At 42.3% G+C, this 17,517-nt stretch overlaps 1 protein-coding gene across 1 annotated transcript in view; it reads right to left on the bottom strand.

The window, feature by feature from the left end:
• NEK5 (NIMA related kinase 5) overlaps nucleotides 1-17,225 on the bottom strand; it is a 44,270-nt gene extending 27,045 nt beyond the window's left edge. The window contains exons 1-3 of the mRNA XM_059995864.1: nucleotides 17,144-17,225; nucleotides 15,048-15,186; nucleotides 9,423-9,519 (exon numbers count right to left, since the gene is read on the bottom strand). Of these exons, the coding sequence (XP_059851847.1) occupies nucleotides 9,423-9,519; nucleotides 15,048-15,164 (214 nt within the window). The 5' untranslated portion in view covers nucleotides 15,165-15,186; nucleotides 17,144-17,225. The remainder of the gene's footprint in view (nucleotides 1-9,422; nucleotides 9,520-15,047; nucleotides 15,187-17,143) is intronic.
• Between the last annotated feature and the right edge of the window lie 292 nt (nucleotides 17,226-17,517).

The following is a 17,517-nucleotide window of genomic DNA, read 5'->3' as shown; positions in this document are numbered from 1 at the left end:
CCCACTTCACCACTTAAATTTCTTAGCTCTGTGACTCTGGGCAAGTTATTTTAATTTCTCTGTGCCTCGTTATTTCATCTGTAAGATGGAGATAATAATATAGAAACTCCTCTTGGGATTGTTTTATCTTTCCTCATTTAATCTTTTCAATGGTTTTTAATCCATGTCACATACTTAGAACAATACCTGCACATAATGAGAGTTCAATAAATGAGAGCAATTATTTTTAATACATTCCTGCAGGAGATTGGAAATCTGCTATAAAAAAGCAGCTGTGAATCTTTTTCAGCACCTCAGGAAGAATTAATACACCCTTGAATTTGGGCATAAACTTTTATTTATATGGGGCTTATTCAACCATGTTGTTGAGTACAGTAGACACGCTTCTAACTGACCTCTGCCTGACCTACTCACTAGATTGAAGGGCACTCTTCATGACCACTGTCCGCTCAAGGTTACCCTGGTGGCTTCTGGACTCATCTATGCCCAGGTACCTCTGCTCCCACTGATTCTTACCAAGATCATTGTGTTCATTCCCTAATTTGTTTATGCCAATTATACTTGCTATTGTAATTATTACATCAACTGATGAAAGATGAATGGGAAAAGGAAGATGTGATTATTTCTACAAAAACTACATTGAATCCTGTGGATGACTCAGTAAAAGTGAGTAGCTTAAAAAAAAAAAAAAAGTCACTGACCTAAATGTTGGGTGGAAGCAGTGGAAAATAACGGGGAAGCTTTCATAAGACTGGACACAGAGAGTACCTGTAAATTCTTACTCCAGTCTAAAGAAAAGAAATTGGAAATTATAAATTGGGGGTGGGGGGAGCCCTATGTACGAAAGAAGATTCCGAACTCCAATCGGTGGACTCACAATCAAAGACAAGGCCTTGGTCTTACGTCAGAAGTTTGGCAAATGATTTTGTATTTATAGATTAAAATAAGTTTGTATGACTTCCTGCTTAATCAGCTTTTTTCTTTAACCAAACAACTACCAGATGGGTTCTTGTTAGAATAAGGGCTTCTACTAACTTGTTTGTCTCTCCCACTAGTTTGCGGGTTCCCTGAAGACAGACTCCATACTTAGTACTTTTGTATTCCCTGTACCTGGCACATGGAAGGGGCTTAATAAAGGTTTGTAGAGTGGTTTCATAAAAACATCTAAGGAACACAAAATGATCGCACAAAAGCAGGCTTATCAGCAAGTGTTAATCTTCCTAGTATTTTGCCCTGTAATTATTAAGTATTCATTCAACGTCAGAATCTCTTGCCAAATATCTATCATTTGCTACCTCTTTCTTCCAAGTAGCTTAAGCCAACTTTATTATTTTTTTTAACATCTTTATTGGAGTATAATTGCTTTACAATGGTGTGTTAGTTTCTGCTGTATAACAAAGTGAATCAGCTATACGTATACATATATCCCCATATCCCCTCCCTCTTGCATCTCCCTCCCACCCTCCCTATCCCACCCCTCTAGGTGGTCACAAAGCACGGAGCTCATCTCCCTGTGCTATGCGGCTGCTTCCCACTAGCTATCTATTTTACGTTTGGTAGTGTATATATGTCCATGCCACTCTCTCACTTCATCCCAGCTTACCCTTCCCCCTCCCCGTGTCCTCAAGTCCATTCTCTCTGTCTGCATCTTTATTCCTATCCTGCCCCTAGGTTCATCAGAACCATTTTTTTTTTTTAGATTCCATATATATGTGTTAGCATACGGTATTTGTTTTTCTCTTTCTGACATCACTCTGTATGACAGACTCTAGGTCCATCCACCTCACTACAAATAACTCAATTTCGTTTCTTTTTATGGCTGAGTAATATTCCATTGTATATATATGCTGCATCTTCTTTATCCATTCATCTGCTGATGGACACTTAGGTTGGCTTAAGCCAACTTTAAAGGCGCTATCGGTAACCTGACAGCACCTGCCCTTGGTTGCTTCTCATTCACAAACTGAGTGCTTCTTTCACAGAACACTTCCATTGGTCCACCTCCCCTCTTAAAGGGACAGATCCGTTCACTCATCAACAAACTTTTATGGAAGACATGCTAAGGAACGCTGTGCTAGGAATAAAAAGCAAATAAGCTATCCTTCCTGAATAAGGAGGTGACAGTCTAGACGGGGCATCAGTCAATATCAGTATCAGTGAGAAGAGTTACAACAGAAGTCTGCACACACACAGGCAGAGAGAACAAGAGGCCATGAAGGAAAGACCGGAGAGTCCAAGAAGGGTTTTGTTTTTTGTTTGTTTGTTTTGTTGGGTTTTTAAAATTTTTTACTGGAGTATAGTTCATTTACAATGTTGTGTAAGTTTCAGGTGTACAGCAAGGTGAATCAGTTATACATATACATATATCCACTCTTTTTTAGATTCTTTTCCTATATAGGCCATTACAGAGTACTGAGTACAGTTCCCTGTGCTATATAGTAGGTCCTTATTGGTTATCTATTTTATATATAGTAGTGTGTATATGTCAATCCCAATCTCCCAGTTTGTCTCTCCCCTCTCTTTCCCTCTCGGTAACCATAAGTTTGTTTTCTACACCTGTGACTCTATTTCTGTTTTGTAAATAAGTTAATTTATACCATTATTTTAGATTCCACATATGAGAGATATCATATGATATTTGTCTTTCTCTGTCTGACTTACTTCACTTAGTATGATAATCTCTAGGTCCATCCATGTTGCTGCAAATGGCATTATTTCATTCTTTTTTATGGCTGAGTAATATTCCATTGTATATATGTACCATATCTTCTTTAACCACTCCTTTGTCAATGGATATTTAGGTTGCTTCCATGTCCTGGCTATTGTAAACAGTGCTGCAATGAACATTGGGGTGTATGTATCTTTTCAAATTATGGTTTTCTCTGGATATATGCCCAGGAGTGGGATTGCTAGATCATATGGTAGCTGTACCAGTAAGGAACTTCCATACTGTTCTCCACAGTGGCTGCACTGATTTACACATTCCCACCAACAGTGTAGGAGGGTTCCCTTTTCTCCACACCCTCTCCAGCATTTAGCTTGTAAATTTTTTATGATGGCCGTTCTGACTGGTGTGAGGTGATACCTCATTGTAGTTTTGATTTGCAATTCTCTAATAATTAGTGATGTTGAGCATATTTTCATGTGCTTTTTGGCCATTTGTATGTCTTCTCTGGAGGAATGTCTATTTAGATCTTCTGCCCATTTTTTGATTGGGTTGTTTTTTTGATATTGAGCTACATGAGCTGTTTGTATATTTTGGAGATTAATCCCTTGTCAGTCGCTTCATTTGCAAATACTATCTCCCATTCTGAGGACTGTCTTTTCATTTTGTTTAGGGTTTCCTTTGCTGTGCAAAAGCTTTTACGTTTAATTAGGTCCCATTTGTTTATTTTTGTTTTTATTTTCATTACTCTAGGAAGTGGATCAAAAAAGATCTTGCTGTGATTTATGTCATAGACTGTTCTGCCTATGTTTTCCTCTACGAGTTTTATAGTGTCTGGCCTTACATTAGGTCTTTAATCCATTTTGAGTTTATTTTTATGTATGGTGTTAGGGAGTGTTCTAATTTCATTCTTTTACACGTAGCTGTCCAGTTTTCCCAAGTACCACTTATTGAAGAGAGTGTCTTTTCTCCATTGTATATTATTGCAGGAAGGGTTACCCTGATTACCTAGAGATCAGTTGCTTTCAGGAATGTATTATTTTTGGGAGAATTAATACTTGTCTTAGCTCAGTCATTGAAAGGGCTGCCACAGCAATGAAGGGATGGCAATTTCAAAACCATAGGGAAATCAAAGGAAGGAAACTAAGCGAAAAGGGTTCCATTTTCCTTCCCTTCCACCAGCATCTAACTCACTCAGCCTCACACGGGCTTTCAGTGGAAGAAATTCACTGACTGATGCAGGATTAATCATGGCCGAACCATCTTGAAGGAACTATTCAGGTCGATGAGCATCATTTGGCTCTAAATCTGCTTTTTTTCCCACTAGCCATTGTTAATTTCATATTTAATGGGGTTAGAACTGCTGGGAAAGGTCATTTGTGCTCTCAAATTTTCCACCTGTTTAAAAAAATTAAGCACTTTAGGAAGGGGAAAAGGCATAAGAAACAATCCTTGTTCTCACAGAACTTCCAATCTCACCGAGGGAAATAAAGAATATACGCTAACGTTATAACACAGCTTATTACAAATGCCACACAAGTGAAACGGTCAGTAAGAGTTCAGAAGTGCTCAGAGCAGAGGCGAGAGAGATCACTTTATTTTTTTTATATTTAGTTTTAATTACATTTTTCAGGTTGGGGTAGCCACGCCACGCGGCTTGCAGGATCTTAGCTCCCCGACCAGGGATCCAACCCGTGCCCCTTGCAATGTAGTGGAAGCACAGAGCCTTAACCACTGGACCCCCCGGGAAGTCCCAGAGAGAGATCACTTTAGGTTTGGGGGTGGGATTTGTGTTTAGTCTTCAGCATGTATAATATTTTAAAATGCAGAAAGGAGAAAAAAAGAATACTCCAAAAAGGAAGTGCACGGCACCCTCTAGGGCAGGAGTTTCTGGAGCTATAAAGCTCATGGGTCACTGACCTTTCAAAACTATTAGAGGGCACTAACTTCAGGGTTGCAACCTTTGTCTTGCCAAATTCCAACACTTAAAGAACAATTATTATAATAAATTTATTCTAAAATGCCCTTTTAAAAAATCAGGATTATGTCTTACAGACATTGGCATCTTCCAATTGGTGACTGTGGGCCCAGCAGTCTTGATGTCGTCACGGCCTCATTAATTTTTGTTTTGTTTTGTTTTTCGGGGGGGGGGTGAAGTAGAAAAGAATAGCTTTATTGCTTTGCCAGGCAAAGGGAGACACACCAGGCTTCTGCCTCAAGCAACCACGTGTCCCCAGCCTCATTCATTTTTAGACTATCTTAACCAATTTAATCTGCTCATATTTCCCTTTTAATGAACATACAAGAGTAATAGAAAGCAAAACTCTGTTTAAACAAGTCTAAAAGAGCTCTTTTAATACATATAAAATAAAAAGTGTGATATGAAAGTATAGTGTCATAGTCTCATGGGCAGTATCTTTCCTTATCATCAGCACATAAGAATGTATCTTACAACCAATGGCCTCTAGATTTGATGGAACGAGGTATCATCCAGTATCACCATCATTCCACAAAAATAAAAGCCTTTTAGTGCTGAACCCAGGAGGAACACGGGCTCAGCACAAAGAATAAAAATATCTTCTGCTATGCCCCCTTGCTCACTGCACTGCACCCACAGTGGCTTCTGCCACAGGTGTGAGATTCTGCCCTGCTTACCAGCCTGTGACTACTGTCGTGGATGCTGGCAGAAGACACGAGATTCCTGGGCCAGAGACAAAGGACTTTATTACTCTTGGCAAAAGCAGCTGTCAGAGCTTCATGTTAGCACTCGTTCTATGTCTCCCAAATCCACAGAGCCTAGATGGACAACTGCGCACGCAGTGGCTACATTACAGGAGAGGAACACTGCACTTGAGGAATCGACTGCTTTTACAGTGAGCAGTAAACAAGCCAGCTTTCGGTCAGGGCTTGGCATTCTTGGCATATCCAGCAAAAACATGCAGAGGTACTCAGGGCCAATAGCAGATGGCCTTTCCCCAAAGCCTCCTGGCTAGTCCTTTAACACGTCAGCCCTTTGCAGTGGCTCTTCTCCTTGCCTGGAAAGCTCTTCTCCAGATGTTAGCAGGACTCCTCAGTCTGTGCTCAAATGTCACCTTCACAGCAAGGCCTGTCCTGACCGCCCTATTTACAATGCTTCCCTCCACTCCTGCCTCCCCCTATTTTATTATCCCACAGCACTTATCAACTTCTAACCTGCATATACTGTACTTATTAATTATGTTTACATTTATTGTCTGTCTCTCCCCACATTCTACCCCTGGAATGTAAACTCCACAGTTGTAGAGCAGGCAGAATTCTCAGATGGCACGAACGCACACACACTGTGAACTCTCTCCCCTTGAGCGAGAGTGTAACCTGTAAATATGGGATATCACTCCCATGATTATGTTACATAGCAAAGGGGATGTGCTGATACAATTAAAGTTACTAAACAGCTGACTCTGAGTTAATAGAAAGAGATTATACACCTAATCACAAGAGCCACTTAAATCTGGGTCTGGAAATCGGAAACGGAAGTGAGAGGTTCCAGCTGGAGAGGGCCTATTGAAGGGGCCACATGCCAGCGAAGGGCGGTTGGTCTCTAGAAACAGAGAATCACCCCCAGTTAACAGCCAGCAAGAAAGCAGACACCTCAGTCCTACAGTTGCAGTAAATGAAACCTGCCAACAACCGGAATAAGCCTGGAAGAGAACCCGGCCTCAGATGAGGTTGCAGACACAGCTGACATCTTGATTTCAACTATGTGAAACCCTGTGCAGAGAATCCACCTAAGCCCAGCCCGGGCTTCCAATCCAGAGGAATTGGGAGAGGATGAGTGGGTGCCTGTTTAAGCCATTAAATTCGTGTTCACTGGTTATACAGCAACAGAAAACAGCAGTGCAGGGATTTGGGCCTATTTTACCTAGACCATGCCTAGCAAATTATAGGTACTTGATAAAAATTTACTGAAGGAATTTAAGTGGAATTAATTTAGCCTTAGGAAAATCTTACTACATTCTCTTATTTTTCTCATGTTGCTTCAAACTTATGAAAACTTCTACTTTCTATAGACAAACAACTAATGAACGAGAGCCAGGGTTCTTCTGTTCCGAGGTGAGCTGTTTGAGGGTAAACGAAGGCTTTCCCCCAACTCTCTAGAGTCAGGTGTTGCAAGGACCTCTGAGGCTTTCAGATAAGCTCAGTGTTTCAAGTCCCAACAAACTGCCAGGCAAACTCAAAGCCGTCACAACAGCTCCAGTTTTCCCAAACACAGACGTGCTCTAGTTAAGCAAAGGAAAAGGCTATCGTAAGAAAGTTTAAGCTTACAACATAAACGAAGTCAGTGAAGGTTATTTCTGCTGTAAAAAATGACCTCTAATTTGATAATGGTATCCAGCGTAAACCATCCTCAAATATCCATTTTGCACGGTGTAAAGACATACTCCAGGGACTTCCCTGTCGGTCCGGTGGTTAAGACTCTGTGCTTCCACTGCAGGGGGCACGGGTTCGACCCCTGGTTGGGGAACTAAGATTCTGCATGCCAGGGGTCCCCAACCCCGGGGCCATGGACCACTAGCAGTCCGTGGCCTGTTAGGAACCGGGTCACGTGGCAGAAGGTGAGTGGAGGAAGAGTGAGCGAAGCTTCATCCGTATTTACAGCCACTCCCCATCGCTTGCAGTACTGCCTGAGCTCCGCCTCCTGTCAGCATTATGGTGAGTTGTTTAACTATTTCATTACATATTACAATGTAATAATAATAGAGATAAAGTGCACAATAAATGGAATGCACTTGAATCATCCCAAAACCATCCACCCACCCCACCCCCGGTCCGTGGAAAAATTGTCTTCCACGAAACTGGTCCCTGGTGCCAAAAAGGTTGGGGACTGCTGCTGCATGCAGTGGGGTGTGGCCCAAAAAATTAATTAATCAATTAAAAAAAAAAAGACATACTCTACTCTCCTAAATGGCCCAGTCTAGGCACTCATTCAGCAAACGTGTATGAGCACCTACTGTGTGCTACATGCTGAGGAGCAAGTGGTAAGCAAAAGAATTTGTTATGTTTACTGTCTTAAAGGGAGACAAATATTAGACAGTTCCTAATGGCGTATATGAACATACACACACAGTACAAAAGTGCTGGCGAGATCGGTACAGGGGGCTGTAACTTGAATTGGGATCTCAGAGAAGGCCTGACGATGAGCAGGACTTACGAGTCACAGGGAGTCACAATCATAACCCACAGAATGAGGAAAAGGAAGACTGTCTAATGGCGTCGCTGTTAGGAATCAATGAACAGGAATGCAAGGCACCTTATTCAGCGGCTGCCCCTTAGAAGTTGCTCGGTACAAATAAATTCCCGGCTCACATGTACTCTCAGCTCCCAGAAAGACCTTGGAGGTGTCCCGAGAGCTCTTTTAAGGAATGTACCCAGTTTTAATTTGCAAGAAACATAGAGAGCTATTTTGAATGCAGTGGTTTTAATTTGCAAGAAACACAGTGCCCTGCACAGTGTAAAAGCTCAAAAGATAGCTTTTAAAATTTATTTACTGATTTTTACACCCCTGGTGGTGCTTGAAGATATCTAGGCAACATTCCTGCTCCATGAACTAATTCTGACCTGTGAATTCAAGCACCCCCAGTGCTGGGTGCTGGGATGGGGATGCCCCATGGTGAACTGGGGACACAGACAGCCCTGTCACAGCCTTTTAAACACCTGACGTGCTGTATATGTGTTTATTGTCTGTCTCTTCCCACTACAATGTAAGAGCCACGAGGACAGGAATTTGTGCCTGTTGTGTTTGTTCACTGCTGTATTCCTGGCGCCTAGAAAAATGCATCAGCGTAAGCACTCGATCAATACTTAACTGAATGAATGACCAACGCTCCTTTTATGGTGTTTTTAGTGGGCTTTTTGTTTTTTAACCTTTGGAGTCAAGTGATAGAGGCAGCAGAAATGTTGTATTCAGGCACACAGAGAAGGGAATTGAGGCCTTAAAGTTTTTCCCCTCTATTCTGGCCATTTGCTTGGCTGCCTCTCTGTAGGAGAATTGTACAGCCCTCCCCGTTGCCCCGGGACATGCAAGGACTCACAGAGGCAGAGTGCACCCTCCCCCACCATCACCCCGTTCCCGGAGCTGGTTGCGGCTGCTTTGCACCCCGAACGTGAGCACATAAGGAACGTAAGAAACATGCCACATCCTAGCAGGGATCTGAGAGTGAGGGTGTGGTGGGCTCTGTGTCCTGCTCTTTCCTCTGGCTCAGGAAAACAGCTCCATATGTGCTCTGCTCCTTCAGGCTGGACCCCAGACTTAAAGACTCCTTCTGGGTGTTCCCTGGCAGTGCAGTGGTTAGGACCCGGCGCTTTCACTGCCGGGATCCCACAAGCCATGAGGCACAGCCAAAAATAATAATAATAATAAATTAAAAAAGTAAAGACCCCACCCAACCGTAGCCAACATGTAATGTGAGTGAGACACAGATGGTATTCTTGTAGGTCACTGAAATTTCTTACTGCAGCAAAGCTAATACACCCATCGTTAACTATCTGAGGGAGTGAGAATTAAAGGCAGGTGGGCAAACTTGAGAAAATTTAGGAAAGCTGCCTACAAAAACTCACCAGAGAATAAAGATGATGTCTCAAATTACAACTTAAGTAAATGGGAAAATGAGTCCAGTTACAAAAATTAATTTATACACACTTCTCAGGAACTATGTTATACAGAAGTCTACATGCCCACACTTTATTAAAATACTTTAAGAAAATGAGAAAGTCAAACCTTGAAATGAACTGAAGAAGGTTACAATGTTGGGATGTTTCATCTTCGCCAGAAGAATGACTTCTTTCTCTGAAGCTTCTTTTTCTTGGATGGGCATCTAAATTATATTAAGAGACAGAGTTGTCTGTAAAGATAATTCGCTTTCAAGGAATGCTTTTTACTCACTGTCATCGAAAATTCTCCAGGATTTCACTGGCTTTTAATAGCACTTCTGCAACAGATCTCTCAACGGCAGGAAATGACATTTCTAGAATTAGAGTGTCCTATGTCTAGTCAATGGTTTGTCAGTGACCATCAGAAACAAGAAAATAAGTATTTCTGGTGAAGTTCTGCTGTATTAAAATCTCTGCTGGATTGGTGTACTGTGTCAACTATTTAGTCATCTGGAGGAAAGTTATTTAAATATTTATCTTTCAGCAACAAAGGAATTTGTAAAAAAAAAAAAAAAAAATGCAACGTTCCAGCAGCAATCACTGCTGAGAAGAAACAAATGAAATCTAAAAAAAGTAAAATGTCATATATCACATAAATCAGACCAGTAAAGTTCTATGTTAAGATTACTACGTTTTTCGTTTTCAAATAAAATGTCTCTCGTGACTTCATTTTAGATTTGATGTATTTTCTTTTCTTTTTAAAAAACTAATTTGCTTTTATTATTGCTTTTCCTTCCAGTTTTATTGAGATATAATTGACATACAGCAGTGTATACGTTTAACATGTACAGCATATAATTTGACTCACCATGAAATGATCATCACAATAAGTTTAGTGAACATCCGTCATCTCATATAGATACAAAATTAAAGAAATAGAAAAAACATTTTTTCCTTGTGATGAGAACTCTTAGGATTTACTCAACAACCTTCATGTATAACATCAGCAGTGTTAATTCTATTTATCATGTTGTATGTTACATCCCTAGTATTTATTTATCTTGTAACGGGAAGTCTGTACTTTTTGACCACCTTCAACCAGTTCTCCCTTCCCATACTACCCGCCCATGGTAACCACAATTCTGATCTTTTTTTCTGAGTTTGTTTTTGAAGTAAAATTCAAAAACTACAACACTATGTCATTTTCCATCACACAACACAGTGATTTAAAATTTATGTGCATTTTAAAGTGATCACCAAGATAAGTCTAGTTACCATCTGTCACCATACAAAGATATTAAGTATTGACTATATTCCCCACACTGTGCATTTCCTACCCATAACTCATTTATTTTGCAACTGGAGGCTTGTACCCCTTAATCTGCCTTACCTATTTCTCTCCTCCCCTCACTCCCTGATGTATTTCCTTATTATTCTATTTATCATCTATGGACAATATTGTTCAAATGTTTTGGAGCCATTGGCAATGGCCACACCTCATTTCTACCTTTTCTTCCTCATTCTTGACGCTTTGTCATTTCTACACTGACTTCTGGCCCGGCTGCCCCACCCTTCTGGCCTCCATGGGTCACTGGTCCTCTCCACAGTTCCCTCTGTAATGATCTTCAACATTTGGCCCACAGGTAATGTGTGAGTTCCCAAATTTTTCATCCTCATTTAAATTTGAAAATTTTTTAAAAAATTACTATTCTCCATCCCAGCTTTACTGCCTCCTAGCTATGTATCTTTCAGTAAATTATTTAAATCTTCTAAGCTTCAGTATCTTTCCCCCCACTTTAAATTGCATAATTGGTACATATGAGTTTCAAAATAAAAATAACTGAAATACGCTACCAGGATAGACTTAGCTACTTAACTACTTTAATTTATAACTACTGTTTTTTTCAAAAGACTATGATAAACGAAATTGAAAGGCAAATGCAGGGGACACGGGTTCGTGTCCCGGTCTGGGAAGATCCCGCGTGCCGCGGAGCGGCTGGGCCCGTGAGCCATGGCGGCTGAGCCTGTGCGTCCAGAGCCTGTGCGTCCGGAGCCTGTGCTCCGCAACGGGATAGGCCACAACAGTGAGAGGTCCGCGTACCAAAAAAAAAAAAAAAAAAAAAAAAAAGCTATGGAGTTTACAGAGAAAGAGAGGTTACTTAGATCTGGAAGTTTCTACAAGGTGTACTGAGTCTCAGCCCTGAACAAGTGGGATCTTGATGCTTGGATGGGCAGGCAAAGACCTTTTGGGAAGAAAGAGCCCCTCGGGTGAGCACAGAGGCTGCGGTGCAAAGGATTTGCATGTGGCAAAAAGGAAGAGTATGTGAGGGGAGGTTGAAAATGGAACTTGGGAACAAATCAGAGAGGGGTGTCAAAACTAATCTGAAGAGTGAAATGATATAAAAGTACAAGGCAAAAATTACTCATAATCCCACACTCCACCTCGATAATGATGTAGTAAGTAGGTCTTTCCTATATGTATGGGCAGATATGTGTGGGAATATACATACTTATATAGAGAGATAATGCATATATTTTTGCAAAGATTGCGTCATTCTACACGTACTATTTTCTTAATTAGCAAAAGTTATGATACTTCTCATGTCAATACTTTGACTACAACATGATTTTGATGAACAGCTTAGTCTTTCACAAATTGCTTAACCAATCCCCAACTGTTGGACATTTAGGTTGTTTGCTGACTGTCTGCACATTTCTGGGTATTTCCTTGGAATACAATCCCAGAAGGAGAACTACCAGATCCTAGGATGCATACTTTTTTTTTTCTTTTCTTTTTCAAGATGAAGATAGCTTTTTCTGCTTATACAAATAATACAATTCTTAATTTTAAAAACATAATATATGCTTCATATTAAAAATTCTGACCACGCAGAAAGAAATGATAGAGGTGAAATCCCACCAATCAGCAATAACCACTGTTAATGTTGTGTGTGCATGTGTGTGTGTGTGTGTGTGTGACATTAACAGTACATACATATATATACATAACTTTTTGTGGCCTGATTTTTTTTCATCTTTACAACGTATTTCGGACCTTACTCCTCGTCAATGATACAAACAGGGCATGGATCCTTCTAAGGCTTTGATACGTATTGATAAATTTCCCTCAGGGTAATTTACCTTCCTATCAGCAGAGCAAGAGAGTGCCCGCTTCCTCCACTTCTATATTCTTTTCAATCCTTTCCAATTGTATCAGCAAAAAGTGATATAAAATCAATAGATTTATTTTACTTTCCTTAGTTTTCTAACGAGTTTGAAATTTGTATATGATGACTTCTTCAGTTATAATTGTTTTTCTTTTTAAGATTTATAAAAGGCTAGCACAGGGATTCCCTGGCAGTCCAGTGGTTAGGACTCCGTGCTCTCACTACCAAGGGCCTGGGTTTGATCCCTGCTGGAGGAACTGAGATCCCACATGCTGCACCGCGTGGCCAAAAAAAAGCTAGCACACTTTAGTCAACACTTGCAAGTATTTGGGGCATTCTGTCAGTTTTCTTTCCATTTATTCATGATGGTTTTCCGTCACTCAGAAGTTTTATATTTTAGTGTAGTCAAAGATGACGACGCATCTAGCCATCTTTTCCTCTATGACTTCTGTCCCAGTGAAGGTTTGGGAGCCTGGGGGGAGAATTCCCAAGATTTTGTTACATGAGAGCTGGAGCCATGAGAAAGGTACTGAAGTGATCCAAGTAACCCAGGCCACTGACAAAAGGAATGAAACAAATTCAAGGGAGAGAAAGAGTCAACCGCATTTAGCAAGTAATTGGATGGGGAGAGAGAAAAAATTCACCGATGACCCCAAGGTTTTGAGCCTGGATATCATAAAAATACTGGTGTCATTAACACAGAGCAGCACAGAGTGGGTGACCTGGATCTGCTTAGAAAAGTGAGAAATTTCTACTTTGGGGTACAATTGTGTAAGCTAGCTTCCAAGATGGTCTTCAACACCCCTCACTCTGAATTCTTAATGCCCAGAAACTGTGAGATAATAAGTGTCTATTATTTAAGCCACGAAGTTTGGGGTAATATGTTACACAGCAGTAGATTACTCACACAGATACTACTTGAAGATATCTAGCTGGCTAATGAAATGCACAACTAGGGCTCTGGAAGATACCAAGGCTGGACAGAGTTTTAAGAGTGATCTGTTTAGTGGTAAAGATTGAGGGGAGGTGACTGTCAGGTAACAGTACACAGAAAGAGAGTTGGCAAAGGATAGGTGGTCGGGGACATACGTAGGGTGAGGAGACAGACAGGCCGGAGAAAGAGCAGTCAGATAAACAAAAGAGAGTAAGGAGAATAAGGTCGTGGAAGGAAGCCCTCACAGGCCACTAGACTAAGAGGACATTAGCAGACATAGGTGGTGGATCCATGAAAAGGGACCTGTATTGGTAAATAAAGCATTCGCCCTGAAGCTAATCATCTACACCTGAGTTTTCATGTAAGTTTGGGAAGTCCTTTTATTTTTCCCCAATTTTTTTTTTTTTTTTTTTTTGGCTATGTTGCATGGCTTGTGGGATCTTAGTTCCCCCACTAGGGATTGAACCCAGGCTCCTTCAGTGAAAGCACCCATTCCTAACCACTGAACTGCCAGGGAAGTCCCTATTTTTCCCCAATTGTTAAAAATTATGGTAAAATATATACAACATAAAATTGATACCATTTTAACCATTTTTAAGTGTACAGTTCAGTGGCACTAAGTACATTCACATAAGTGCAACTTGATTCATCCATTTTGTACCCATTTTGTATGGAAGTTTTTCTGCTCCTCTCACTTATAAATCCTCCAGAAGGTAACCAACGAGACTTGCCTTAACATGTATTCTAGCCCATAACGGACACTGTTATCCCCGTATATCTGAAGCCAACACAGCCACTAGAGAGGGTAACATAAACACAAACCAAGGGAAATTTAGCAAAAATGATTCCTCTTAAATCAAATATATTTAATTATTCTCCAAAACCATTAGACTAACAATAACATAGGATTTTCCTCCATTCCTTCAATGCATTCAATACATATTTTCGAGCGCCTATTATGTGCCAGGCACTGTTCTGCATGGGGAAGGAGATAGACAAGAAATAAGTGAGCAGAGTAATTCCAGATCTTTATAAATGCTACTAAGAAAATAAACCAGGGTGGTGTGATAAGGAGTGACTGAAGTCAGGGAGCTACCTTGGCTAGGATGCTTGGGGAAGGTCTCCTTGTGGAGGGGACCTGAATTTGGAGAGGCAGTCAGAGGAAGCGCACGGCAAAACAGAGGAACTAGAGCAACGGAGGAGGGGGCATCTCACAGACATGCCATAGAATAAAAAAAAAAAAAAAAGATGTTATCACTGTAAGGAGTACCATAGGAGCCAGGACGATAACAGCTTTTTCTCTTTTCCTTTTTTTCTTTCTTTCCTTCTTTAAAAATAAGATCACTGGGGACTACCCTGGCAGTCCAGTGGTTGAGACTCTCTGCTTCCCCAGCAGGGGGCATGGGTTCCATTCCTGGTCGGGGAACTAAGATCCCGTATGCCGCATGGCTCAGCCAAAAATAAAAATAAAATTTAAAAATAAAAACGAAAGTAAGATCCTTGGTTGCTGTTTGGACAATGGACTTGAGCAAACAAAAGTCAACTCACTCATACTTGTAAAAAAAAAGATGTGTTTCCTTGACAAACTGGATTAAAAGCCAGATGAATATACCACTGAAAATGAACAGGAATTTTAACTTTTTAACTTTACCTTTTCAAAATTGATCTTTTTTATAACACAGTGCTTGCTATCTGATTTCCCTTTGGCCAGGTATGCTTTCCCAAAGGCACCTTCCCCAATGGCCTTAATCACATCATATTTATCCATGGTCTCCAATGAATGGAGTTACCTGAAATGAGAGCAATGAAATTTTATTGCACACTTTTCATAAATATGAACAAGTCAGAAAACAGACCACTACAATGTAAGAACTCATTTTGCTAAAACTTTCATTCTAATTTCGCCAAGACTGAATCAAATAACCTTCCTTGCGGCCACAGGTAACAACCAAAGTGAGACAGAGCTTGGTCAGCTCCATGGTCAGACTGGGGCTGCAGCTCAACTTTGATACACCCTAGTGTTGTCATCTCGGGCAAATAACTTAATTCGTAAAACCTCTCTTTTCTAATTTCTGAAATGGAAATAACAATGTTTTTGAAGATTGTTCTGAGAAAGAAAAATATAATATCCCCGCCTGGGCACCTCTAGACAGCAGGAATTGTCCTGCTGGTGTGGTTTTACAGTCCAGCCTTTCTCAGTGGGGCGTTACTGCCCCCTAGGGGAAATTTTTGAAACTTACGGAGTTTTTTTCTGTTCGCTGAGATGGAGAGGCAGGCACGAAGGCTTTCAGAAGCCATTGGGGTCTGAGATACTAAGATTCTGCGATGCTAGAGACGGTCCCGCACAGTATTTTCCAGCGCCCCTACGACCTTAAAAAGTCTCCGTACACATTCATGTGCTTGGAAAAATCCGTTTATAATTATCTGCGGCTAAAACCAAACTATTTTACATCTAAATACAAAGTATATTTTGGACAGTTTTATTTAACACTGAATTTTCGAGGAATGCAACTACATGTAAATCAAGGCTTGCCTGCACCTTGTTCGGAACTTTACCAGGAACTGTTCACCGTTTTGGAAAATCACTCCCCCACTGGCCACGCTGCTCCTGGCAGCTGAGACCTAAAAGTTTGCAGCTGTTCTTATCAGGTGACTCCCTGCTACTTCACTACTTCTTCCAGTGTAGCAGTACCAAGAATTTACAGATTGAAGTATAGACTTTATAATAAAGAGAGTCACTGTGGCACTTAGATTCGTCTGTTCAGATTCGGTATGGCAGGAGGGTGTGTAAGGCCAGAGTATACAAGGGCCCCATCCAAGACCTACCCAGTCAGAATCCCCAGTTAAAAGGTCTAACATTCCCTTTGGTGCCCAGGCTCCTTTGATTTGGGTTCGTCACTCTCAGCCCAGGGTCCTGGCTTCTCGAGAGGGGAAGGTGAATTCTCCGGGGGTAGTAAGCGGTGTGGTCCCTTCCTCTCTACCATTTCTTTGGAAACACGGTGCTTGTAACACAACTACACCTTCAATAGCCCGTGGGCAAAAAACGGGCCAGTAATTCCCAGTGGGGTTGTTTCTGAACTGTCTTGGGCAGGTTCTGGCGGCCCAGCACTTGCCTCCGACCACTTGCCACCTCTCTGGAAGCTACGCGGCCGGGCGGCCCTCGGCCAGCCGCCAGCCTCTGGGTCTTTGGGTAAACTGCTCCACTGCATTTCCCCGTTATATTCAATAGTACAGTTAGGGAATCTTGCTGCTTTTTAAAACCTGAGTGAGCAGGCAGGTTACGTTTTTGAGTAATTTGTGTCAGTGCAGGAAGGGGTGACGATTAGGTGGGATAGGGCTGGAAGCCAGCTCCGCAGCCAGGGAAGGCTTGGGGACACTGGAGGGCCGGGTTTTGAGGGAGGCGCTGGCGGAATCGGAACTCGAGGGCACTTGCGCAGGAACTGAGGGACCGCGACGCTCCCGCCCAAGAGGCACCGGTGGGTGGAAGCCCCTAAGTTCCGGAGAAAAAATCCTTCTCCCTTAGAAACACTCTCCGGGAGGCGGCCGGCGGGAAGGTGGCAGAACTCCCGCGGGGGCCAGGAGCTGCGTGCGCCGCGCGTTGCCATGGAGACCGACGCGGCCCGGGACCGGAGACCGCAATTCTGCGGCTCGCGTCTTCCCGGGCGGGGGCTCCACCCTTTCCCCGGGGCTCCCGGAGGCCCTGGAGGCAGCTCCGGGTTCGGACTGAGGGGACCACCCATAGCATACCTGCTCCGCCTGCTCCGCGGGGCCAGAGTAGTATCCCGGGTGGGTCCAGGTTCCAGACGCTTCTGCGCCCGCTGGCGGCCGGGGCGGAGCCGCGCTAGCGAAGGCGGGCGGGGCGCGGGGCCAGAGTGGCGAGAGGACGGGTCCACACAGTCCACCCGGAAGAGGGGTGGGGGCCGGCCGCGGCGTTTGGAGACCTGGCCGCGTCACCTCCGTCACCTTAGGTCGGGACTCCTCTGCTTACACTCGACAAGCATTCCGCTCCCGCTCCCCGTTCTTGCTTACGGTGTACCAGAGGCTTTGCATATATTCTCTTTATGCCTTGCGACAACCGAGTCAGGTAGTAGTGGCCCAGTTTTACAGTTGAGCTGGACTGA

This window comes from Delphinus delphis, chromosome 18, assembly GCF_949987515.2.
Source record: "Delphinus delphis chromosome 18, mDelDel1.2, whole genome shotgun sequence".
In the NCBI taxonomy this organism is placed as follows: Eukaryota; Metazoa; Chordata; class Mammalia; order Artiodactyla; family Delphinidae; genus Delphinus; species Delphinus delphis.
The sequence above is the reverse complement of the archived record's forward strand: the minus strand, read 5'-3'. Positions and strand labels throughout refer to the sequence as shown.